The 26,569-nt window shown below is 49.5% G+C and overlaps 1 protein-coding gene across 5 annotated transcripts in view; it reads right to left on the reverse strand.

The window, feature by feature from the left end:
* LOC140385819 (piezo-type mechanosensitive ion channel component 2-like) overlaps window positions 1–26,569 on the reverse strand; it is a 1,561,269-nt gene that overhangs the window by 295,472 nt on the left and 1,239,228 nt on the right. For all 5 annotated transcript variants that reach the window (XM_072468377.1, XM_072468380.1, XM_072468378.1 and 2 more), the window contains exon 26: window positions 12,537–12,780. In XM_072468377.1, coding sequence (XP_072324478.1) covers window positions 12,537–12,780 — 244 coding nt within the window. The remainder of the gene's footprint in view (window positions 1–12,536; window positions 12,781–26,569) is intronic.

The following is a 26,569-nucleotide window of genomic DNA, read 5'->3' on the forward strand; positions in this document are numbered from 1 at the left end:
GGGGAATTGACACAAAACTCAATTGCTCCATCGGAGATCCAGTACAGACATAATGTGCCAAAAAGCCTCCTTCTGTGCTGTAGCTATTCTGTAATTCTGCAATCTCTCTCCATTTAAATAATATTCTGCTTTTCTATTCTTCAACTTAAAGTGTACCTCACATTTTCTGACACTGTCTCCATCTGTCAATTTTTTGCCCTATCACTTAAACTACCTGTATCGCTTTGCAGACTTTTGTATCCTCCTGACAACTTGCTTTCCTATCCTTATATAGTTATTCATTTAAACACAGTGTTGAGGCAAGAGGCGGGCTTGCATCCAATGTGTTTCTGCATCTGGCAGTTACACATTTGCTCCAGGCTTATTCTCCTCGACTCCTGTTTCAGCCTGGTGCCCCTACCCCCAATCAAAACTCCAACCTGTAGATTGAAACTTTTAAAGGTCGGGTTCATCGAGCAGGGAAATCTTACGACTCAGTGAACCTGACCCGGGGACGAAAATTGAGGCCTAAATCTACTGGTTTCCCTTTATCCGTCCTGCTTCTTACATCCTGAAACAACACTAATAAATTTGTTAAACACAATTTCCCTTTTGCAAAACCATGCTGACTCTTCCTGGGCGAGTCAAGGTCAAGGGCAGGAATCTCTGACACCACGCCGGGTTGGTGAAATCTGGCGGGCCGCGCGAATCGCGCCACGTCGCCCCGACGCCGGGACGCGATTCTCTGCAGAGCGGAGGATCGGCGGCGCCATTGGGGTCGACGCTGCGCCGGTTGGGGGCCTCTTTATGCGGACCCCCCCCCGCGATTCTCCGGCCCGGATGGGCCGAGTGGCCATAAAAAAAAACCCGAGTCCCACTGGCGTCGTTCTAACATGTTCTGAGCCAGCGGGACCGCTGCGTTGAAGGGTCTGGGGACGGCCTATGGGTGGGGGGAGGGGGGTCCGACTGCTGGGGGGTGCCTTCGATGTGGCCTGGCCCGCGATCGGGACCCACCGATCGGCGGGCCGGACTCTCTGTCTCCCGGCCTCCTTTCTTCCATGCCAGCACCTGCACCATGTTGGGTCGGGGCCGGCGCGGACAAGGAGAGACACCGTGCATGCGTGGAAATGCGCGCATCTCCCGCCGCCCATTCCACGGCCGGATCAGCAGCTGCAGTGGCGTGAACCACACCTGCGCCCTGCAGGCCCCCTGTAGGGGCCAGAATTGCTGATCCTGGGGCCGTGTTGACACCGTTGAGAAACGCGACGGCGTTTCCGAAGGAGTCAACTCTTAGCCTCGGGATCAGAGAATCCTGCCCAAGGTATAGTTTTAAGTGGGTTTATTTTAATGTTTCTGCACCTGGAAGGGTAAATCCTATCGTTAGATTCATGCTGAAGAAAGGTGTTTGTATGTATGGGGGTTACTTCAGTTCCAACTGTGTCTCTAGTGATCTTAGAGAGGGCTATGGCGTTAAGAGTAAATAAACCTGCAGTGGTTGCTTAGAAACAGGGGTCTTGCACATTGGAGAAGCTTTTAGTCATAGTTTCTCAAATTTGATTGAAATCGGAGACAGGTAGCGAGAGAGAAGGAAACTCTCACAGCTCTGCTAGAAACAGTTGCTCTTAGAAAGCTAAAGAGGGAACATCTCTGGACCATGCTAGAAGAAATCTAATAAGAAGTCTTACAACACGAGGTTAAAGTCCAACAGGTTTGTTTCAATGTCACTAGCTTTCGGAGCGCTGCTCCTTCCTCAGGTGAATGAAGAGGTATGTTCCAGAAACATATATATAGACAGATTCAAAGATGCCAGACAATGCTTGGAATACGAGCATTAGCAGGTGATTAAATCTTTACAGATCCAGAGATGGGGTAATCCCAGGTTAAAGAGGTGTGAATTGTGTTAAGCCAGGACAGTTGGTAGGATTTCGCAGGCCAGATGGTGGGGGATGAATGTAATGCGACATGAATTCCTGGTCCCGGTTGAGGCCGCACTCATGTGTGCGGAACTTGGCAAAAAGTTTCTGCTCAGCGATTCTGCATTGTCGCGCGTCCTGAAGGCCGCCTTGGAGAACGCTTACCCGGAGATCAGAGGCTGAATGCCCTTGACTGCTGAAGTGTTCCCCGACTGGAAGGGAACATTCCTGCCTGGCGATTGTCGTGCGATGTCCGTTCATTCGTTGTCGCAGCGTCTGCATGGTCTCGCCAATGTACCACGCTTCAGGACATCCTTTCCTGCAGCGTATGAGGTAGACAACGTTGGCCGAGTCGCACGAGTATGTACCGCGTACCTGGTGGGTGGTGTTCTCACGTGTAATGGTAGTATCCAAGTCGATGATCTGGCACGTCTTGCAGAGATTGCCATGGCAGGGTTGTGTGGAGTTGTGCTCACTGTTCTGAAGGCTGGGTAGTTTGCTCAAACTTTGTTTGAGGTTGCGCGGTTGTTTGAAGGCAAGTAGTGGGGGTGTGGGGATGACCTTGGCAAGATGTTCATCTTCATCGATGACATGTTGAAGGCTGTGAAGAGGATGTCGTAGTTTCTCCGCTCCGGGAAAGTACTGGACGACGAAGGGTATTCTGTCGGTTGTGTCCCATGTTTGTCTTCTGAGGAGGTCGGTGAGGTTTTTTGTTGTGGCGCGTTGGAACTGTCGATCGATGAGTCGAGCACCATATCCCGTTTGTACGAGGGCATCTTTCAACATCTGTAGATGTCTGTTACGCTCCTCCTCGTCTGAGCAGATCCTGTGTATACGGAGAGCTTGTCCATAGGGGATGGCTTCTTTAATGTGTTTAGGGTGGAAGCTGGAGAAGTGGAGTATCGTGAGTAACACACGGATAACCTCACGATACTCCACCCGGCAGTCATACCAGGACCTCACGGACCGGGAATGCAGGAGGAGACTCCGGATGAGGCGGGAAACCGTGGCACACATCTGCCACCTGCTGGCACACCTGTCACCCCGTGGCACTGGCGGGGGACACCCTCTCCCCATGTCCGTCAAGGTTACGGTGGCCCTGAACTTTTATGCAACGGGGTCATTCCAGGCACCGAGTGGGGACCTGTCCGGCATATCGCAGACATCGGTACACCGGTGCATCCGGGCAGTGACAGATGCCCTATATGCCATGGCGCACTGCTACATCCGCTTCCCTGTGGACCGGGCCAGCCAAGATGCCCGGGCCGTGGGCTTCTCTGCCGTGGCCGGGTTCCCCATGGTCCAGGGCGCGATTGATGGGATGCACGTCGCCGTGCGGCCACCTGCAGATAACAGGGCCATGTTCACCAATAGGAAGGGGACCTATTCGATGAACATACAGGTGGTCTGCGACCACCGCATGATGATCCTGCACGTCTGCGCCCGTTACCCGGGCAGTGTACACGACTCATACGTGTTGTCGCGGTCATACATCACTGGCATGTACGAGGGACGGCATCCCCGACTGAGGGGCTGGTTGCTGGGCGACAGGGGCTACCCATTGCGATCGTGGCTGATGACTCCTGTACGGAGAACCGCTACAATGATGCCCATGTAGCGACAAGGGGAGTGATAGAGAGGTGCTTTGGAGTGCTGAAGATGCATTTCAGGTGCCTGGACCTCTCTGGGGGCGCCCTCCAGTATCGGTCAGATAGGGTCGGCCACATCATTGTGGTGTGCTGCGTCCTGCACAATATAGCCCAGCAGAGGGGCGATGTGCCGCAGGCAGAGGAGGGCGGAGTGGAGGAGCAGCAGGAAGAGGCGCAGTCCTCCCCAGATGAGGGGGATGGGGGGCAATGGTCAGGGCAGACGGGCTAGACACGGGCGGGTGGCTGTCCACCGTTACCGGCTGGGCCAGCGGGTACGGGACAGGCTGATAGCCGCCCGCTTCACTGACTAGATGGGCGTGGGAATCGGGTAGTATGGCCACAGACCGCACACCATGGCAACAGCCGACCACCCACACCCCCCACCCATCCACCCACCCAGCACCCTCACCCCCCTCCCCAACCCCACCCACCCCACCCGCATGCACACCACCCTCCCATTGCCGATCCACCTGCGGCACAACGGCCGGGCTCACACAGTTGCCGGTGGACGCGTGTCTATTGCAGGCCATGGAGGATGATGACAACCCGCCCTGCGATGAGCTCCTGGCTCCACATCGTTGGACTATGTCTGACCCATGGCCACAGTACCACCATCCACCCGGACCATCCCTGCATGCGGCTGTGATACTGCAGCGCACGGTCCCGTCCTCTGCCCGGGGGGATGTTGATGGCGGCCCAGGGGGAAGGGGGCAGACTCACCTGGGGCTGAGGTAAGACCACCCCTCACACACACACACTTGCGCTCAATATACATGACACCCCCGCACGCTTTGGACAGAGCACAAAGGCAGCTTCGGTAGGTGTAACATTGACTTTAATAACCAAAGGAGTTCATGCACGTGCCCTAGCCCCTAAAACTCATCTGTGCCCTGCACCCGTGCCAACTTACTCAGTGTCTAATTGTTTGGCCTTACGGGCCCTTTGACTACGTCTACGTGGTTCACCAGACGGCACAGCAGAACTGGAGGTGGACTCCTGTGATTCCTGCCCTCTGACATGGGATCCTTTTGGCGGCCGTTTCCTGGGGCGTCCTGGCCTAGATGGGCCAGGCTGCGGCCCGGGCGACTGGGATGGCGAGCTGCCAGCCTGTCCTGCCCGTTGCCCACCCGATGCACCTGGGACGGAAGGGGGGGGGGGAGTCCGAGGTGCCGCGGTGTTCCGGGACCTCTCCTACAGGGGGACCCGGGACGGACCACAGCACCTCCTCCTCCCTCGGGGTGCCCGATGGCCCCCAGGCCTCTACATGGGTGGGGGATGCGAACGGACTGGCCTTCCGACGCCTCTCCGACATCTGGCGCTGCCAGTCCTGGAGGCCCGTGCTGGTATCGACAGGGGTCTGCAGGTTTGCAGCCATGGAGCTCAGGGGATTGGCAAACCCTGTCTGTGACTGTGCGACGCCGGCTCGCTCATGGCCAATGGCGCCGATGCCCTCAGCGATGGCCTGCAGAGACTGGGCCATGGCCTGCTGAGACTGGGCCATGGCGTTGAGCGCCTCTGCCATCTGGCGCTGGCACTGGCTCATGGCCTCCTGTGAGAGGGCAGCCATGTCCTGGGCTACAGACGCCGCCTGCACGGAAAGCCCCAGGCCTCGCAAACCGTTCCCCATGTCTGACACCGTCGCACCCATTGCCTCCACCGCGGACGCCACCCGTGCGGTGTCGGCCTGGGTGGCACGCATGACCGGCACCACTCCCAGCTCCTGGACGCGGGTGGACTCCTCCACCTGCGACTGCAGCCGCCGCAAGCCGGCCGTCACCCTCTTCGCTCATCTCCGGTTCGGTGGTTGCATCGGATCTATGGGTGGGTGTGGTAACTCCAGGAACCCGGGATCCATCTGGGCGGCAGATGTTCGCTTGGGCTGGGCTGCCCTCCGACCGCCTGGCCCCTCTGCTGCTCATACCTCCACCTGCTGTACCGGGACAGCTGTGTTGTGCACACCAGTGAGTGTACCAGGCACCTCATCACTAAAGTGCCCAACCGAGGTGAGTGTTTCTGCGATGGTGGAGGGTGCTGGTGACAGCAGTGGCGTTGTGTCGTGCTCTTCGTCCCACTCTGAGTCCATGGCACTTTGGGTGGGGGTTCGTCTCCACCCATCCACTCTGTGTCACTGTCCGGTATTTCGTTTTCCTGGGTAGTGCTGTCCCGGGTATGGGTGTCCTGGGTAATGGTGTCCTGGGTAGTGGTGTCCTGGGTAGTGGTGTCCTGGGGAGTGGTGTCCTGGCTCGGCTGTGACGGGGGCCTGTGGCTGCCCCTCTCATCGCTGGGTGGCACACGCCTGCGTCGTCGCACCCGCACGAGACGGGGGCGTCGTCTCCCTGTTGCTCCAGGTCTCTCCGTCTCCAGTGGTCTCCAAGGGACATCCTGCGGGCGTCGCATGCCGGAGGGTCCGGGTCTCTCCGTCTCCCGTGGTGTGTGAGGGGCATCCTGCGGGCGTCGCATGCCGGAGGGTCCGGGCCTCTCCGTCTCCCGTGGCCTCCGAGGGGCATCATGCGGGCGTCGCATGCCGGAGGGTCCGGGTCTCTCCATCTCCCGTGGCCTCCGAGGGGCATCATGCGGGCGGTCTGCATCTGCGGGGATGGGTGCCTCGACGTTTGCTCCTGCGATACAGAATGAAGCATGCATGGTTAGATACGCAGGCAGTGATCAGGTGATATGGGGGAGGGGGACATAGGGGAGGGGGGATATGGGGACGGGCTGTCGGTGGCTCACTTGCTAGTATGCCCCCGACCTCTGCATCAGCAACATCCACCGCGGTCCTCAGGTCCGCCAGCCAGTTCCAGGACCCTTTCCTCGTGTTCGGTCAGTGGCCTCTCATCAGCAGGGCCTCCTCCAGTCCTCACATGCTCCCTGGTGTTGTGTGCGCGCTTCTCCTTTGGGGGGTGGTGGCAGGGGTAAAAGGCAACAGTGTTAGACAGGTATATGAATGCACACCATCGGTTGCGCATGTATTGCAGAGGTTAAGGTTAGGGCTGGATTCACTTGGGGAAATGGGGGAAGGCGGATATGGGGGAGGGGGGATATGGGGGAGGGGGGATATGGGGAGGGGGGATATGGGGGAGGGGGGATATGGGGGAGGGGGGATATGGGGGAGGGGGGATATGGGGGAGGGGGGATATGGGGAGGGGGATATGGGGAGGGGGATATGGGGAGGGGAGGATATGGGGAGGGGGGATATGGGGATATGGGGGAGGGGGGATATGGGGGAAGGGGATATGGCGGAGGGGGGATATGGGGGAGGGGGAATATGGGGAGGGGGGATATGGGGGATATGGGGGAGGGGGGATATGGGGGATGGGGTATATGGGGGAGGGGGGATATGGGGGATATGGATATCGGGCAGGGTGGGAGACTCACCCTGGCTGCTCTGACGAGGTCGTTCACCTTCTTGTGGCACTGGGTGCCTGTCCGTGGTGTCAGGGCCACAGCGGTGACGGCCTCTGCCACCTCCCTCCACAGTCGCCGGCTGTGGCGTGGGGCAACTCTGCAGCCGTGTCCGGGATACAGGGCCTCCCTCCTCTGCTCCACTGCGTCCAGGAGCGCCTCCACATCCCGTGACTGGAACCTCGGGGCTGAACGGCGAGCGGCCATCCGGTCGGGTGTTGCGGTCGGGTGTTGCGGTCGGGTGAGGGGGAGCAGCGCGTCCTGATGAGCCGTCACGCCATGCGCGTGTATGACGCCACACGGCGTGAAGCACGTGAGCAAGCGCGGATCCCGTCACGTCGCTGCTAGCCCATTCCGAGCCGGAGACTTTGCGACGTTTGGGGCGGCGTGCTGAAGGTCGGATTTGCGCCGTTTTTGGCGCCGATCGGCGGACTTTGCGCCGATAACGGAGAATTTCGCCCATTGTTTCAAATAATTGTGGAAATCAGTGGTTGGAACTTTGAATTTGTATAAAAGCCTTTAAGACATGGAAACCTGAGATAGAGATGTAAAATCTGAATGTGGAACCTTGATGTGAGCCCTACCAGCCCAATGGATGACGAAGCAGCTGGTGGACTTCTTAAATAAGAAGTTTTGCCAGCAGAGGAGGGAAGCCCAGGAGGACCAGGCCCAGGTGGTGGAACCGCTAAAAGCGGTGATCGACCGGATAGAGCAGATGCTGGAGATCCAGGGACAAGCAATTCAGAAAGTGGAGGAGGCTGTGGGGGAGCAAGAGGAGCAGCTTACCTTGTTGGTGGCTGAGATCAGGATGATGCAGGAGACCCTGAAGCGGCTAAAGGAGAAAGTGGGGGATCTGGAGAACTGCTCCTGGAGTCAAGATTTAAGACTTGCAGGGATGCCAGAGGGCATTGAGGGAACAGACACTGGTTCATATGTAGCCAAGATGCTGGAGAACCTGATGGAGAAGGGGGCCTTCGACCGGCCCCTGGTAGACGACCGGGAGCATAGGGCGCTGATGAGTCACAGAGGGCGATCGTGGTACGGCGATTCCTCGACAAGGAGAAGATTTTGCGGTGGGCCAGGCAGACGAGGAGGTGTACCTGGGAAGGCAATGATCTCTGGGTGTACCAGGACCTCGGAGCTGAACTCGCGGAGAGGAGAGCCGGGTTCAACCAAGTGAAGGCTGCCCTCTTTAAGAAGGGGGCAAAATTTGGGATGCTGTACCCGGCCCGCCTCTGGGTGACTTGCAATAGTCGAAGACACCAGAAGAGACAATGGAGTTTCTAAGAGACAACAGACTGGCAGGAGGGAGGACATTGAACTGTGGAGGAAATGTGAAAAGATGTTGGTTCTCTCTGCCTTTTCGTTTTATTTCTTTTGTTTTGTTGGTTAGGGAGAACATCTCTTCTTTGAGATGTTTTGCTTGGTTCTGTGATGGGATATTTGAGGAACATGGAGGGTGAGTGCATCTTTTTCTTATTTCTTATTTTATTGTTGTTGGTGCTATGGAGGTGTGCGAGCAGGGGGAAGGGGACTCAGGGGGGTGAGGTTTGGCGCCATGGGCCACCAACCAGGTTGGTCACATGGAACGAGAGGGGATTGAACGGGCCAGTCAAACGGTCACGCGTATTCGCACATCTGAGGAGCTTGAAGGTGGACGTGGCCTTTCTGAAAGAAAAGCACTTGAAGGTTGGGGCCACACTAGGCTATGGAAAAGGTGAGTAGGGCAAGTCTTTCATTCAGGATTAGATAGGAAGATGGGGGGGGGGGGGAATTGGGGTGCTGATAAACAAGCAGGTGGCGTTTGAGTTGGGGAATATAGTGGCACATTCAGGAGGTAGGTTTGTGATGTTGAGTGGGAAGCTGGGGGGGATGCCAGCGGTCTTGGCGAATGCCTTTGCCCCAAACTGCAACAATGTGGAGTTCATGAGGCGGGTGCTCGGGAAGATCCAGGACCAGGACTCGCATTGGTTGATCATGGGAGGGGATTTTAACACGGTCATTGAATCAGGTTTGGACTGATCGAGCCCGCGGTTGGGTAGGAACTGAAGGGGTTAATGGAGGGCATAGGGGCGGCGGACCCGTAGAGGTTTGGGAGGCCGAGGGCGAAAGAATTTTTGTACTCCTCCCATGAGAATAGGGTGCACTCGCGGATTGATTATTTTGTGGTGGACAAGACGCTGCTGCTGGCGGGAGTGGTCGACTCGGGGTATTCAGCGATTGTGGTTTCTGACCAAGCTCTGCACTGGTTGGACTTGCAGTTGGACCCACGTGGGGGTTGGGGGAGGGTGTCAGCGCCCACAGTGGAGGTTGCATGTGGGTTGTTAGCGGATGAGGAGGTGCGAGAGCGGCTGAGGGCCGCCACCACTATTGCCTAGTCTTTTCTCTTTAATTTTCCAAAGGTCCCCTCCCATGAACCCTTCTGATTAGTTTAAATCCCTCTATAAAGCTCTAGTCACCCGACTCGCCTGGACACTCTCCCAGCATAGTCCACATGAAGGTCATCCCAGCGGTACAACTCCTTCTTTCTCTAGTACTGGTGCCAATGCCACATGAATCAAACTCCAGTTTTCCCACACCAACCTTTCAACTCTCTGATCTTATTTATGCTATGCTAATGTGCTTGTGGACCAGATACTAATCAATAATCATTGCCTTTGTAGTTCTGCTTTTTAATTCAACCCCTAGCTGCTCTTACTCACTTAGCACAAATTCTTTCTTTCCTGCCTGTGTCAAATATTGGATAAAATAATCATAACGAGAGAGGAAGTGCTAGAGGTGTTGGGGTCCTTGAAAGTGGATAAGTCGCCAGGACTGGATAGAATGTTTCCTAGGGTGTTTAAGGATGTCAAGGAGGAAATAGCATATACCCTGAGGATTAATTTACAATCTTCACTGGACACAGGGGAAATGCCGGAGAACTGAAGGAATGCAAATGTGGTTTTGTTGTTTAAGAATTGGATCCTTTCTCTTCCACGACAAGTTCCTCTCCAGCCTGGAATCTTTCTAATCCTGACACCAGACAGGCAACAGAGCCTTCAGCCTCCCACACTCATATGCAGAGAACAGTATCTATTCCCCTAACTGTACTATCACCTACGACAACTACATTCCTTCCCCCCCCCCCCCCCCAACTTGGTGTCCCTCTTCTCATCCACACATGTTACAAGAGCATCTAACCTGTTTCACAATTACACAACTGTGGATCTAACATTGCTACCTTCTGAATACATGTCTCTCATGCCGCCACACACTCTTTTGTGTACAAAGCAGACATGCCCCCTCCAAAAATAAGAATTGTACTGCCAAATGTAGACTCTCATGGTTGTCTTGAAAAATACAAGGTGAGATTAAACAGAAAAAGAAGACTTATGATAGACATAAAAACTCAACACAGCAGATAGCCCTGAGGAGTATAGAAAGTACTGGGATCAAGTACTGGGATCAAGTACTGGGCAGCACGGTAGCACAGTGGATAGCACTGTGGCTTCACAGCACCAGGGTCCCAGGTTCCACCTAACCTGCACGTCTTTGGACTGTGGGAGGAAACCGAAGCACCCGGAGGAAACCCACGCAGACACGGGGAGAATGTGCAGACTCCACACAGAGACCCAGCGGGGAATCAAACCTGGGACCCTGGCGCTGTGAAGCCACAGTGCTATCCACTTGTGCTACCGTGCTGCCTGAGCTTTACCAGTATATAAAGAGCAAAAGAATAGTTAAGGAAAAAGTGTGACCAGCAAAGATGAAGAATGCAACTTGTGTGAAGATGCAGAGGCTATGGGGAGAATTTTAAACACATTTTTTCCTCCCTATTCACAAAGGAAAGGGATGATGCAGATATAGTAATCCAAGAGGAGCAGTGTGAAATAGTGGATAAAATAATCATAACGAAAGAGGAAGAATTAGAGGTGTTGGAGTCCTTGAAAGTGGATAAGTCGCCAGGGTCAGATGGATTGTTTCCTAGGATGTTGAAGGAGGTCAGGGAGGAAATAGCAGATGCCCTGAAGATTATTTTCCAATCTTCACTAGACAAAGCGGAGGTGCTGGAGGACTGGAGGAATGCAAATGTGGTTTTGTTGTTTAAGAAGTGTATGAAGGAAATACCAAACAATTGTAGGCCGGTTACTCTTATTTCGGTGGTGGGCATATTGTTAGAATCAGTCTTGAGAGATCGGATAAACTGTCACTTGGAAAGACATGGACTAGCCAGGGACAGTCAGCATGGCTTTGTTAAGGAAAGGTCGTGCCTTACAAATTTGATTGAATTCTTTGAGGAAGTGATAAGGATGATTGAAGAAAGTAGTGCAATGGATGTTACCTACACGGATTTTAGTAAGGCATTTGACAAGGTCCTACATGGCGGACTGGTCAAAAAAGTAAAAACCCATGCGATACAGTGGCAAATTGGATCCAAAATTGGCTTAGTATCAGGAAGCAAAGGCTAGTGGTCGTTGGCTGCCCTTGCGAATGGAAAGCTGTTTCAAGTAATATTCCGCAGGGCTCGGTGTTGGGATCCCCACTGTTTGTTTTATATATTAACGATTTGGACTTGAACGTGAAGGGGCATGATTGGGAAATTTGAAGATGACACAAAAATTGGCCGTGTAGAGGATGTAAGCTCCATAATGATATCGATGAGTTGGTGGAGCAGGCAGGAAAGTGCCAGATGGAGTTTGTCTCTGATAGGTGTGAGGGAATACATTTAGGGAGGTCAAAAAGTAAAAGGGAATACAAAATACACAGGAATAGACTGAAAGAAGAAAATGAAGTGAGAGATTTTGGTGTGCAAATGCAGAGGTCCCTAAAGGTAGCAGTAAAGGTAGGTAAGGTTGCAAAGAAGGCATATGGAATGATCTCCTTCATTGGCAGAGGTACAGAATGCAAAGCATGGATATAATTGGTGAGGCCACAACTGGAGTATGTGTGCAGTTCTGGTCACCACAATACAGGAAGCATGTAATTTCTCTGACCAGAGTGCAGAAAAGATTGACTAGAATGTTGCCAGGGTTGGAGAATTGCAACTACGAGGAGAGGTTGGGGCTGTTTTCCTTGGGACAGAGAAGGCTGACATGATTGAGGTGAGGGGTAGAGATGTAGGACACAGGAGGAACCTGTTTTGCTTGGCAGAGAGTTCAAAAACCAGGGGGCATAGATTCAAGCTAAGTGGCAGAAGGATTAGAGGGGACATTAGAGAAAAACATTTTGACGCACAGGGTGGTGGGTGTCTGGAATTCGCTGCCAGAGTTGTTGGTGATGGTCGACCTTAAACTCTTTTAAAATGTACACAGATCTGCACCTTAAGTTCTGTAAACTGCAGTGCTATGGACCATGTCCAAGAAAATGGGATTAGAAAGGGAACCTGGGTGTTTTTTCATCGGCATGGACAAGATGGGCCGAATGGCCCCTTCTATGGTTCTACGGTCCTGTTTCCGACCATGGACCAAATCTAAAGAACCTAGTCCAATGGGTGTGAATACTTCAACAAAGGAACAATAATGATAAAATAGTACATGTTTCATAAACAAAATTAAAAAAGTCTTTAACATATCTTACAGCCCAAATGTTCTGGCTTTTATAATTTACTACTTACAGATAGAATATTCTTCATTGTGATCACAAAAACATTGTAGGCAATAAGACAGTCCCAGTATTGCAGGATTATTTTTATAGGTTTTAGTAAAAGCTCTCCGCCAAAAAGCAGGAAATAGAAACAGGCAACCAGGTAACCCATGCAGAAGATGCTGATTCGTGTCGTGCCTGTGATAAAGATGATTGTAAGCACGAACCAAAATAGGTAACTGAATCCAATGACTTTTATCATATCAAGGTAGGATCTGTGTTGAAGAAAAGAAAACATTGAAATATCATATTGTGAGATTATAAAGATCAGGCAATTCAGCTCATTAGCTAATTTTTAGTAGCAATCTGCAGCTCCCCAATCATAATATCTAATGTCTTTGTGAATAATTTGAGTTTCACCTCTACTACCTTATCTAGAAAACCTTTCCAGGAATTAATTTTCCAGGGGCTTCCCCATGGTTGGGGAGGTGAGAGGGGATCAAAACCTGGGGAGGGCCTGAAAAGGGGGGGGTGGTGAAAGATCGGAGCAACCTTCCAAAATGACACCCTGGTCTGTGAATAACCTTTCCAAGAAATCCCTCTAAGTGCGCCCTTAGCGCACAGAATCTCCCCAAGGCCATTGTCGAGAAATACCCCGCTAAAGGCATTATTCAGAGGATTTTAACTCAAGTCTTCTGAATTGCACCCTATAGCTTAGAATGATAAGACTGCATTATTTGGACACTTGGATTTATTTTTAAAGATAGGCCATGAGTTCACCTTCGGACTGGGAGCAACAATGCCGTTTAAAAAAAAAGTGACCTGACCAGCATGGTACGTAATGGGAAAGAGCTGTTTGTCTCTTTTCAACTGCAATCACTTTAATTGATGGGGAAAAAGAACCAGAAAAAAGGCAAAGGTTAGTGACTTACTGGAAATCACATGACAGAGACAAGCTTTAAGTTTTGAACCTGTTGATTTTAAATTCAGTCTTTTTGGGGGATAAGCAGAGAGGGAGGCATCTGTAACTGGCTCTCACTCTTCCTGCCTTGCCTGTGTATGACTATCAACCTGTAACCAGAGAATCTTCATGTGAGTGTAATGTGTCTGCATTTGGAAACTTGAAAAACTGAGAGGAGAATAATTGATTGAGCTCTATATTCTCCTCCACGCCGAAGCTCCATTTGTGAGGATCTCCAGACATCTACAATGCCCAATGTTGTCCCTACACCCAAAGGAGCTCCAAATCAACAGTGTTAATTCTCTCTAACTGTTCACCAGTAAAAAGTGTTATGCAAACCTCTGCAAACTTTATCCTTCTCTTATATTTTTTTGACCACCCGCCTCTGCAGAGACTAATTGTGTGTCCTTTACTTGTCTGTGTGTGTATGTTTGTTGAGATTTTTTGAGAAGAGATAGAGACTTCTTGATCACAATTTTGTGCTAATCAGTTCCTGCAAATTGTTAAAATTAAGTTTTGTTTTATAATCAATCAATCATATTCTAAGTTTATTAAAAGAAGCCTGGTTAAAGTCCTTTTTATTCCGGGTTTAACAGTAGCGAGGGTAGACAATTGGTCATTTTGGACAGTGAACTAAACTTTTTATTTAATTGTAAGATCTCCGCAATAGGGGGGACTAGATAAACTGTGCACTCTTTACATCAGGGTGGGGGGGGGGGGGGGGGGGTGGATTGTGAAGGTGTTGGCGGCGTTTATGAAGGTGATGGGGGGAACGGACCTGTGGTGATTCTTACATTCAGGGGGTAGAGAGTATTTCTTTTTTTCCCCAGTGCATAATGTGTACTCATGGATTCACTTCTTTATTATGGGGAGGTTGTTGCTGTCGGAGGTGAGGAAAGCAGAATACTCAGCGATTGTCATTTTGGTTCATGCTTCCCATTTGGTGGATGTGTTGCTTGAGAAGGGGTCTGTAAAGAGAACGGCATGGAGGGTGGATGTGAGATTCTTGTGTATCCGGGCTTTTGTGTAAGGATAGGAAAGATGATTGCCGATTATGTGGGGATCAATAAGAGTGGGGAGATCTCGTCGTCTGTCGTTTTGGAGGCGGTGAAGATGGCGGTAAGGGGCAAGATCTTCTTGTACAAGGTGCAGGTGCATAGGGGGGCAAGGGAGGACTGGCATGATTGATATCTTGTCGTATGAGGAACGGTTGAGGACTCTGGGTCTGTACTCATTGGAGTTTAGAAGGATGAAGGGGGACCTTATTGAAATTTATAGGATACTGAGAGGCCTGTATAGAGTGGATGTGGGGAGGAAGTTTCTACTGGCAGGAGAAACTAAAAGCAGAGGACACAGCCTCAGACTGGGACAGCCTCAGCCTCGGAAGGGACGACCCTTTAAAACTGAGATAAAGAGGAATTGCTTCAGTGCGAGGCGGTGAATCTGTGTAACTCTTTGCCGCAGAAGGCTGTGGAGGCCAAATCACTGTGTCTTTAAGACAGAAATAGATAGGTTCTTTATTAATAAGGGGATCAGGGGTTATGGGGAGAAAGCAGGACAATGGGGATGAGAAACATATCAGCCATGATTGAATGGCGGAGCAGGCTTGATGGGTCGAATAGCCTAATTCTGCTTTTATGTCTTATGAGGACGATGCGACTCCGAGCTTTTGGTCAGTAGAAAGGAACTGCAGGCACGGTTTGACGTTTGTCTACAGGTAAAGTGGAACGTATGTTGAGGCAGGCAAAGGGGATATTATACGAATATGGGGAGAAGGCCAGTCGCTTGTTGGTAGGGCAGCTCCACCAGCAGGTGGCCTCGTGAGAGATCGTTCAGGTCCGGGATGGGGCAAGGGATTTGGTGGTGGTGCCGAAGCAGGTGAACCGGGCATTTGAGGAGTTTTGTAAAAGGTTGTCAAGGCCGGAGCCCCTGGAGGATTGATAGAGTGTAGCTTTATTCATAGCTTTATTCATATAGGAGCTAGTTGAATGCATATAGCTAATAGGCAAAAATATTAAAAGTGTCTTGACTGTGGGAATCCAGTCATTTTATCAGAAAATGAATTAACCATTATATTCCATCGTATTCAGTACTGAGAATGGATTGTTCTCCGTGTAATCAACTAATCAATTTTAGCTTGGTCTCTGCCACATTATGAAACGTGGCAGGTGTGAGAAAACATATTCGTACTTTTCCTAAGACTGCGCACACAGATACTAAGCTAGCTTTGATAGGCACCAGACAATCTTAAGTAATGTCCAATGTTTGATGAACAAGTTATCCTCTAAGTAACAGACATTCATTTGAACAAAGCAGGAGGTCTCAGCTGTGAATTAGAAGCCACTTAACGGAAATGAGGGGTTAAACCAGAGATAAGAAGTCCCTTAAATGTAGGACCTCGCAGTCGAGGTCCTTTGTTCCTGAATTCTTGAATCATCTATCTGTTTGTTTGTGTTTAAAGTGATTTATTTGTGCTTATGCTTTTTGCCATGCTTCACTATTTTATGTGTTGTTTGATATTGTTTCTCAGTTTTTATTCAGTTCTTATTCAAATGTATACCAGTGAGTAAGTAACAATAAAGTCGTACTTTTGACACCTCGCACCAACTGGACTACCGATTCTTAATAGAAGGTAAAATAAGAGTCCCAACAAGGGTGCATCGGATATCATGAACTTCTTGGGGTGGGGGGCTGGAGACATTGAGGATGCGGTGGGGCATAGGTATAACCCTGGGGCACGTTCCCCGAGTGGATTGGGACAGGCATCTATTTTGTTGTTGTTAAAAAAGAATAAGGAACCCATGGACTGTGGGTCATATTGGCCAATATCCTGGTAAATGTGGATGCCAGGATTCTTGCCAAGGTGTTAACATAGAACATAGAACTGTACAGCACAGTACAGGCCCTTCGGCCCATGATGTGCCGAACTAGTCTGAAACTAAGATCAAATCAACCTGCTCCCAATCATTCTAGTGCACTCCATATGCCTATACAATAACCATTTGAAAGTTCCTAAAGTGTCCGACTCCACTACCATGGCTGGGAGCGCGTTTCACGCCCCAACCACTCTCTGAGTAAAGAACCTATCTCTGACATCCCTCCTATATCTTCCACCATGAACCTTATAGTTATGCCCCCTTGTAACAGTTACATCCACCCGAGGAAAAAGTCGCTGAACGTCCACTCTATCTATCCCTCTCATCATCTTATACACCTCAATTAAGTCACCTCTCATCCTACTTCGCTCCAATGAGAAAAGCCCTAGCTCCCTCAACCTTTCCTCATAAGGCCTAGCCTCCTATCCAGGCAGCAACCTGGTAAATCTCCTTTGCACCCTTTCCAATGCTTCCACATCCTTCCTATAATGAGGTGACCAGAACTGCACACAATACTCCAAGTGTGGTCTAACCAAGGTCTTGTACAGTTGCAGCATAACGTCACGGCTCTTAAACTCAGTCCCCCTGTTAATAAATGCTAACACACTATAGGTTTTCTTCACGGCTCTATCCACTTGGGTGGCAACTTTCAGAGATCTAAGGACATGAACTCCGAGATCTCTCTGCTCCTCCACATTCTTCAGAACCCTGCCATTAACCCTGTAATCCGCATTCAAATTTGTCCTACCAAAATGAATCACCTCACACTTATCAGGGTTAAACTCCATCTCCCACTTTTCAGCCCAGCTCTACATCCTATCAATATCTCTTTGCAGCCTACAATAGCCCTCCACATTATTCGCTACTCCCCCAATCTTGGTGTCATCAGCAAATTTACTAACCCAACCTTCAACTCCATCATCCACGTGATTGATAAAAATCACAAATAGCAGAGGGCCCAGCACTGATCCCTGTGATATACGGCTGGTGACTGGGCTCCAGGATGAAAATTTACCATCTACCACCACCTTCTGTCTTCTACGTGATAGCCAGTTACTGATCCAATCGGCCAAGTTTCCCTCTATGCCATGCCTCCTTGCTTTCTGCATGAGCCGACCATGGGGCACCTTATCAAACGCCTTACTAAAATCCATGTATACGACATCAACTGCTCTACCTTAGTTACCTCCTCAAAGAATACAATCAAACTTGTGAGGCAAGACTTAACCCTCACAAATCCGTGCTGACTATCCTGGATTAAGCTGTATCTTTCCAAATGATCATAAATCCTATCCCTCAGGAGCCTTTCCAATAATTTAACTGTGACTGAAGTGAGACTAACCGGCCTATAATTCCCAGGGTTATACCTAATCTCTTTCTTGAACAAGGGGACAACATTCGCCCCTCTCCAGTCTTCTGGCACTATTCCTGTAGACAGTGAGGACATAAAGATCAAACCGAAGGCTCTGCAATCTCATCCCTCACCTCCCAAAGAATCCTAGGATATATCCCATCAGGCCCAGGGGACTTATCTATCCTCAGGCTTCTCAAAATTTCTAACACATCTTCCTTCCGAATAGCTACCTCCTCCAGCCTACCAGCCTGTATCGCACTATCCTCCTCAACAACATGGCCCCTCTCCTTTGTGAACACTGAAGAAAAGTATTCATTTAGGGCCTCTCCTATATCTTCAGACTCCATGCACACATTCCCACTACCGTCCTTATCCGGCCCTAACTTCACCTTGGTCATTCTTTTATTCCTCATATAAGTGTAAAAAGCCTTGGGGTTTTCCTTGATCCTACCCGCCAAGGACTTCTCATGCCCCCTCCTAGTTCTCCTAAGCCCTTTCTTGAGCTCCTTCCTAGCAATTTTGTATCCCTCAAGTGCCCTAACTGAACCTTGTTTTCTCATCCTTACATAAGCCCCCTTCTTCCTCTTGACAAGACATTCAACCTCTTTTGTAAACTATGGTTCCCTCACTCGACCATTTCCTCCCTGCCTGACAGGGATATACATATCAAGGACACGCAGCATTTGCTCCTTGAACAAACTCCACATCTCAATTGTGCCTATCCCTGACAGTTCCTGTTTCCATCTTATGCTCCCCAATTCTTGCCTAATCGCATCGTAATTACCCTTCCCCCAGTTATAAACCAGAGATATGTTCCTATCCCTCTCCATTGCTATAGTGAAAGTGGTCACTATCTCCAAAGTGCTCTCCCATAACCAAATCTAACATTTGGCCCGGTTCATTACCCAGTACCAAATCCAATGTGGCCCCGCCTCTTGTCGGTCTATCCAGATATTGTGTGAGGAAACCCTCCTGCACACACTGGATAAAAACAGCTCTATCCAAACTATTCGAATTATAATGGTTCCAATCAATATTTGAAAAGTTAAAGTCACCCATGACAACTACTCTGTGACTACCGCACCTATCCAAAATCTGCATTGCAATCTTTTCCTCCACATCTCTGTTACTGTTTGGGGGCCTATAGAAAACTCCTAACAAAGTGACCGCTCCTTTCCTATTTCTAACTTCAGCCCACACTACCTCAGTACTCAGATCCTCCTCAAACTGCCTTTCTGAAGCCATTATACTATCCTTGATTAACAATGCTACTCCTCCACCTCTTTTACCACCTTCCCTAATCTTACTGAAACATCTAAATCCCGGAACCTCCAACAACCATTCCTGCCCCTGTTCTATCCATGTCTCCGTAATGACAACATCGTAGTCCTAGGTACCAATCCATGCTTCAAGCTCAGCAACCTTATTCCTGATGCTCCTCGCATTGAAGTAGACACACTTCAAACCACCTTCACGCCTGCAGGTCCACTCTTGTGACCTTGGTACCTTCCTCAGTACTGCACACCCTCAACTTCCTGAACTCCAGCAACGCTATCTCCTGGACTACAAATCAGTTTCCCATCCCCCTGCCAAATTAGTTTAAACCCCCCCGAAGAGCTGTAGCAAATTTCCCTCCCAGGATATTGGTGCCCCTCTGATTCAGATGTAACCCGTCCTGTTTGTACAGGTCCCACCTTCCCCAGAATGTGCTCCAATTATCCAAGTAACTGAAACCCTCCCTTCTACACCATCCCTGTAGCCACGTGTTTAACTGCACTCTCTCCCTGTTCCTCACCTCGCTAGCACGTGGCACTGGCAGTAAACCAGAGATAACAACACGGTCTGTCTTGGCTCTCAGCTTCCACCCTAGCTCCCTGAATTCCTGTTTTACATCCCCGTCCCTTTTCCTATCTATGTCGTTGGTACCGATGTGTACCACAACTTGTGGCTGCTCCCCCACCCCCTTAAGGATCCTGAAAACATGATCAGAGACGTCACGGACCTTGGCACCCGGGAGGGAACACACCAATTGTGAGCCTCTATCGTTGCCACAGAACCGCCTATCTGTACCTCTAACTATAGAGTCTCCAATAACTAATGTTCTCCTGTTCCCCCCTTCCCTTCTGAGCCACAGGGGCAGACTCAGTGCCAGAGACCTGGTCACCGTGGCTTACCTCTGGTAGTTCCCCCCCCAACAGTATCCAAAACGGTATACCTGTTATTGAGGGGAACAACCGCAGGAGATCCCTGCACTGACGGCTTCTTCGCCCTCCTTTTAAACATCACCCAGCTACCTTCATTCTTAGGAGTATCTACATCCCTGTAGCTTCTATCTATAACCAACTCTGCCTCCCGAATGATCCTCAGTTCATCCAGCTCCAGCTCCAGTTCCCTAACACATTGTTGGTGCTTAGGTTGGAAGAGTGCCTTCTGCAAGTGATTAGGGAGGATCAGACTGGGTTTGTAAAGGGTAGGCAGTTGTCCTTCAATATGCAGTGCTTGTTAAAAATGGTGCTCTGCCCATCAGAAGGGGGGAGCTAGAGGTAGTGGTGGCGCTGGATGCGGAGAAGGTGTTTGATTGGGTAGGGTGGAGTCATTAGTTTGCGGTGTTGGAGCGGTTTGGGATTGGGCCTAGGTTTGTGGCACGGGTGAAATTGGTATATAAGAAACCGATGGCGAGTGCTTGTACGAATTAAGTGAACTTGATATTTTTTCAGCTGCATAGGGGAACGAGGCAAAGATGTCCCATGCCCCCCACCCCCTTATATTTGCGCTGGTGATAGAGCCCTTGGCCATTGTGCTGAAGTGCTCAGATTAGTGGAGGAGGATAGGGTGTGTGTGTGTGCGGGGGGGGGGGGGGGGGGGGTGGGGGGGGGATGCGTGGAGCATAAGGTATCCTTGTATGCTGGCAACCTTTTGTTGTATATTTCTAACTCGGGTCCCACGGTGAGGGAGATAATGGGGCTACTCAAGTGGTTTGGGGATATAAACTGAATTCGCAAAAGAGCTAGTGCTTTTTGATTTCTTCTCTGGGGGCGTGAGCTGGTTTGGGGGTTGTCATTTTGTGTGGCAACTACTCACTTCAGGTACCTGGGGTGCAGGTGACACGAAACTGAGCCCGGCTCTGTAAAATTAATTTTACAAGCCTGGTGGGTAGGGTCAAGGCACATCAGTTGAGATGGGACAGCCCTCCCTGCTATTATTGGCAGGCCAGGTGCAGGCAGTAATGATGAGTATCTTGCCATATTTTTATTAATCCAGTGATTACCGGTCTTTTGCCGAAGGTGTTTTTTATGGGGGTGGAAATGATTTTGTCATTTGTCTGGGCGGATAAGGTAGCAAGGATTCGGAAGATGGTGCTTCAGAAAGGGCAACGGTCAGTGGGGTTGGCTCTTCCAAATTGGTTGTAGTACTATTGGGCGGCGAACGCTGAGAAGGTGCGGGGCGGGGGTAGGGAGTCAGAGGCAATGTGGGTGGGGATGGAGGCAGAGTCTCGTAGGTGCGCGGTAACGGTGCCACACCTGTTCGGCCCTGGGAAATACTCAGGTAGTCCGGTGGTGACGGCCATGCTGATAATACGGAGGCAATTTTGGCAGCACTTTAAGTTGGGGGCGGGGCCGGTTGATGCGGAATCATGTGTTTGAGCCCGTGAGGCTGGATGTAAGGTTTCAGAGCTGGGAGCAGCGGTGGGGAAGCAGGGGGTGGTCATGGAAATGAAGGACTTTTTTTGGAAGGGCAGCTTGCGAGTTTGGAAGAATTGATGGAGAAGTTTGGTATTCCATGGAGGGAGGCTTTTAGGTATATGAGGTACGGGACTTTGCAAAAAAGGTTTCCCCGATGTTTCTGGTGATACTGCCCTCCTCATTGTCGGTGATGGCGTTGGGGGTCATCTCGGCAATATATGGGAGGGATTTGGAGGAGGATAAGGCATCGGTGAATGGGGTTAAGGCCAAGTGGGAGGAGGAGCTGGGGAGGGATTATGCTGTGAGGTGTTGGGGAGGGTGAATGCCTCAACCTCTTGTGCGAGGTTGGGGTAATACAGTTAAAAGTGGTGCACAGGCCGCACCTGACGAAGTCGAGGATGAGCCAGCTGTTTAAAAGGTCTGGCTAATCATGCCCACATTATCTGGTCCTGCTCGAAGATGGAGAAATTTTGGAAGTCGTTTTTCAGCACCATGTCGGCGATCCTGCAAGTGAATTTGGAGCGAGTTCCCTGGGGGCCGTATCTGTGGTGTCGGACTTTATGGAGCTGCAGACGGGAGAGGAGGCAGCGTGGGTTTCCTCTGGGTGCTCCTGTTTCCTCCCACAAGTCCCGAAAGACACGCTGTTAAGCAATTTGGACATTCTGAATTCTCCCTCAGTGTACCTGAAGAGGCGTCGGAATGTGGCGACGAGGTGATTTTTACAGTAACTTCATTGCAGTGTTAATGTAAGCCTACTTGTGACAATAAAGATTATTATTAGTTGTTTTAGCTTTTGCCTCGCTGATTGCTCGCAGGTGGGGATGTTTGTTGTTCGTGATGTTTTACATTGTTTTGTTTTATGTATAAAATGTTAAAAACCAAATAAAAATATTTTCAAAAAAATGAAAATAAAATTCAATATGGGAATAAAGGCAGTTTATAAACAGTTATGAATCATCCAATCGGATAACGGAGATTCAGATTGTCTTCTAATTGGTTGGTGTAATAATCCTTATGAGGCCCACGGGATTGCCTAATAGATCTACCCATGGGGCTCATAGACTATGAACATCCCTGCTAGTGGGCGGAGCCCACCCTGCTGGGGTTCGTTATCGGACGATACAAAATCCAGCCCGAAGAGGGACCGTCATTCTGGTAGTCCCAACCAGACTTAGTGTGTGTGTGCCCCTGTAGCAGCCATTTTCTATGTCTACAATAAACTTACGTTTATTCACCTGCAAGGGCCTCCTGGGTCTTCATAGTTGGGAAAAGTTGGTGTTATAACCCGTATGAGACATATGGGGATAGACCAATTAGCCTCCTCATGAACCTCATTGAATATGAGCTTCCCCACTGCAAGCATCGGCAGGGTAAATGGACCCTTGCATAAATGCTGGCCCAGATGAGAGCCGAGCATGTGTAGTCCCAGCTTGGACCTGAAGTGGGTTGGTTTAGCACAGTGAGTTAAATAGCTGGCTTGTGATGCAGAACAAGGCAGCAGCGTGGGTTCAATTCCCATACCGGCCTCCCTGAACAGGCGCTGGAATGTGGCGACTAGGGTTTTTCACAGTAACTTCATTGAAGCCTACTTGTGACAATAAGCAATTATTATTATTATTATTAAGTGTACTGTGTATATAGTTTACTTTGTAATAAAACAATTTTCTTTACGCCTCTCGTTTGGACTCCTCTGTGGCCACTAAAGTTGGGAAGACTTTTGGCAACCGATGTTTGAAGTGAGAGGACAGGGCGGTTGGATGCCGGGGGGGAGGGGGGGATGTGATAAACCTCCAGGATTACATGCAATTATAGTTGTCAACCTTATTGTAATGACTTAGGCCAGGCCTAAGAATACGAGTTCCCTGATTAGTGGCCCAATCAGGAAACCCCTTTCTGTGTACATAACAGGGAGTGTCAGATCCTCTGCACTCCGGGTGTAGACAGCAGACTCAATGGTCATGGTTGTTCAGTTGTTGGGTTTGTAAATAAAAGGAATTCTGGTGACGGGACTTCTGCCTCCATGGACTTATTCCACTTATGCACAATGCAGCTGGTGCTTAATCTTGTCAATTCTCTAACTGCTCACCAGTAAGAAAAGTGACCCCAAAATCTTATTTACGTTATTGTTTCACAATCATTAAATCCTTATTTCCTTTCCTACATTTGTTTTTGGGTCTATTTTATTTTTAGAATGATTAATTAAATCGAAATAAATAAAGGTAAGTATAAATTCAAACAATTGCTGCTCCTCTCAGAACCCTATGGCTGTTAATTATTCCAGTGTCATCACTGTGTTTTTCTCTTTAAGATCCCCCCCCAGAGCAACCTATCATCATAGCCTCTATATCAGTGTTTTTCAAACTTTTCTTCGAGCGACCCACATTTACAGAATGGGCGACTATCGCGACCCACGCCACATTCACAAAAGATTCTCCATAATTACTTTTAAAAAGTCACACTCATTGATGGCACTTCTGTATTATTGAATGTAAATTTGGAAATTGAGTTGCTGTTTCACCTTAAATGACAACTCCATCCTGACACCTTGCTAAAGGGTGTAACTCAGGATTATTTTATTATTTTATTTCTTCACACCCATTGATAGCATTTGGAAAATTGCGTGCAAGCGCTGGAAAGATTAACAGGCTGAATATTGCACAGTGTTAACAACATCATGTTCACGCGTTCAAAACCTAACACAACCTTGGATAGGAAATTAAACTTAAAACTTCAACTTCAGAAACAGGAGCCCTAACTGTTGAACGAAAAACACGGTCAAACAGAATGTCACTGGATGCCTGTCAGTACCCTTTCCAAGGTAATTATGTAACAGACTGAAATCATGCTTAACAAAAAAAATGCTGGGCACATCTCAGCTGGCCAATATGCAAAATGTGCAGACACATTCCATTCCATTATCCTGCAGCATTTTACTGGCTCCTGTCTACATGAATTTAGTTTAGTTGCCTGGAAATGCCATCATTGGCGAACAATTCAAGCCCCGATAATGGTAGATGCAAAAGTCCTTGCTGGAGAGGAACTGATTCAGCTGATGGGAATCCAGGTGGCCACACGGCAGAGACGGATGCTTGGGGACAAGTTCCTGGGAAGAGGGGGTGGAAAGCTGCGGGCGACGTGATGAAAAAAAGAAGTGTCCTTGAAGGACAAGAGCCCCGGTGTAGAGAGACAATTTGGAAGTGGAAGGAGTGGACATAGGGGCTTGTAGGGCTGGAGGAGGCTGTATGTACAGCTTAACTGAGAGAATGATAAAAGACTCACGTGGTTTGTTAGTGTCACACTGAACTCAAGAAATAATACCACACTGAAATCAAGAAATAATACAAATCCAGACTCTGAACACAATACCAGGATATGCTACCCAAAGAGAATTTTACAAGTTTCTGACTGCAAACTGTCCAACTACACTCTGGCCCAGAGAGGCAAGGAAGTCCACGGCACCGGCTTCTACATCAGCCTCGCACGGTCATACACTGTAATGCAATGAGAATTTACCTGGAGAGAAAACAATAAACATGGGCAGGCGATATTTGGGGATCATTTTGGTGACCTTTTGAAGACCCATTCTACACCATCCGGTGACCCATCTGCGGGCTGCGATCCCCACTTTAAAAATCACTGCTCTATATGACAGTTTGGCCAGGATTTTCTGCTCCCATTCGCATCAGGTGGGTTCAGTGACAGGAGTGGACAATATTGCGAGAAGTGCAAAGTCACGTTTTACCATGGTGTGAGAGCTGGATGTGATTGTCTCCTCCCCGTCAGTGACAGGCAGTGTTTCCCAGCGTTCAACATCGGAAACCTCACTATGATAAATCATACCATTATCCAGTTCGTACGCTGGAATCATGCTCCTTGCTCCCCCATCAAAATAATTATCCACGGCAGTATGATAGCAGAATGGCATGAAGTACGACTAATCTCCGAAGGCATGAAACCTGGTGAGCAGACCTGCCAGGGAAGCTCAGAAGAATTCAGCGCTTAGCGGCGAGACGGTCTTGCCCAGGTACTGCCCAGGCACCACTTTGGCACTACCCCAGCACCCTTTGGCAGTGCCAGGAGTGCCCACTTGATGTCCAGGTCATGCCTGGGTAGTAGACAGGTGGTTCCAGGGGATGCCCGCCCGGGTAGTTCGGGGGGTGTGCCAGGGGGGCATCTGGATGAACTGATTTGCTCGCTGTGTGCTGGGGCAACCTTTAAAAATGATGCACCGAATCATCGAGTTGATGGTGGGTCGGGCGAAAGAGAGGCCGCCCTCCCAGAGATGATGTCATGAGACCCATGCCTTGAAGTTTTTTCGCAAAGTTCCGCACTAAATGGCAGAGAACTCTGCCATTGCCATAAGCAGCTTCAATGCTGCTTTTCCCGCCCGACATTGGCCTTTGCTGATATCGGGGAAAATCCCAGCTGTTGTCTTTGTTAACAGTATAATGCTCTTTAATAGTAAACATAATTACATTTGCATACAAAATATTGTACGGAGAGACTGTATCATGAATAAACCTCCATTAGATTTGGTGATTTTATATTTTCATATATAAAAAATAATCAATAACTAATATTATCCTGCAAAAAATCCTTCTCCATTAAATAAATGTGCCAACACATATAAATGTTGTCACACTGCTCCTTGAGAGAGGGATGACTGGTGGTGATTTAACCTAAGGGTCACCACACGTCAGGTGAGGGACAAGGTTGCAAAGGTCTTGAATAACCTCAACTGGTATGGCAACTGAACTCGTGCCATTGGCTTCGCTCCACATCACAAACCAGTCGTCCACGCACCTGAGCTAACCGACCATCTGATAACTGTCATGATATGCAAACATGCAGATAATGATATACAGACAGGCACAGACAGGCAGCTAATGAACACAGAGAACAGGACATGGCCAGTGAGCAGGCAGGACACTCAGGGGTGGTACCTCACTATAAAAGGCACGAGGCACTCACACTCCGCCTCTTTCCACTGATGAACATCTACAGAGTGAGTCAATGTATATACAGTATCACACCTCCAGGTTGAAAAAGGGGTGCACATTGTGAAACAGCTCATCTGCAAGGCCGCGGATTCTGCTTCTGACATCTACCTCACGCTGCTTGCTTACAGGGTGACCCCACGGTCCACTGGCATGTCACCGGCTCAAACGTCTGATGAACAGGGACCTGCAG

This window comes from Scyliorhinus torazame, chromosome 11 (genome assembly GCF_047496885.1).
Source record: "Scyliorhinus torazame isolate Kashiwa2021f chromosome 11, sScyTor2.1, whole genome shotgun sequence".
NCBI classification, from domain to species: domain Eukaryota; kingdom Metazoa; phylum Chordata; class Chondrichthyes; order Carcharhiniformes; family Scyliorhinidae; genus Scyliorhinus; species Scyliorhinus torazame.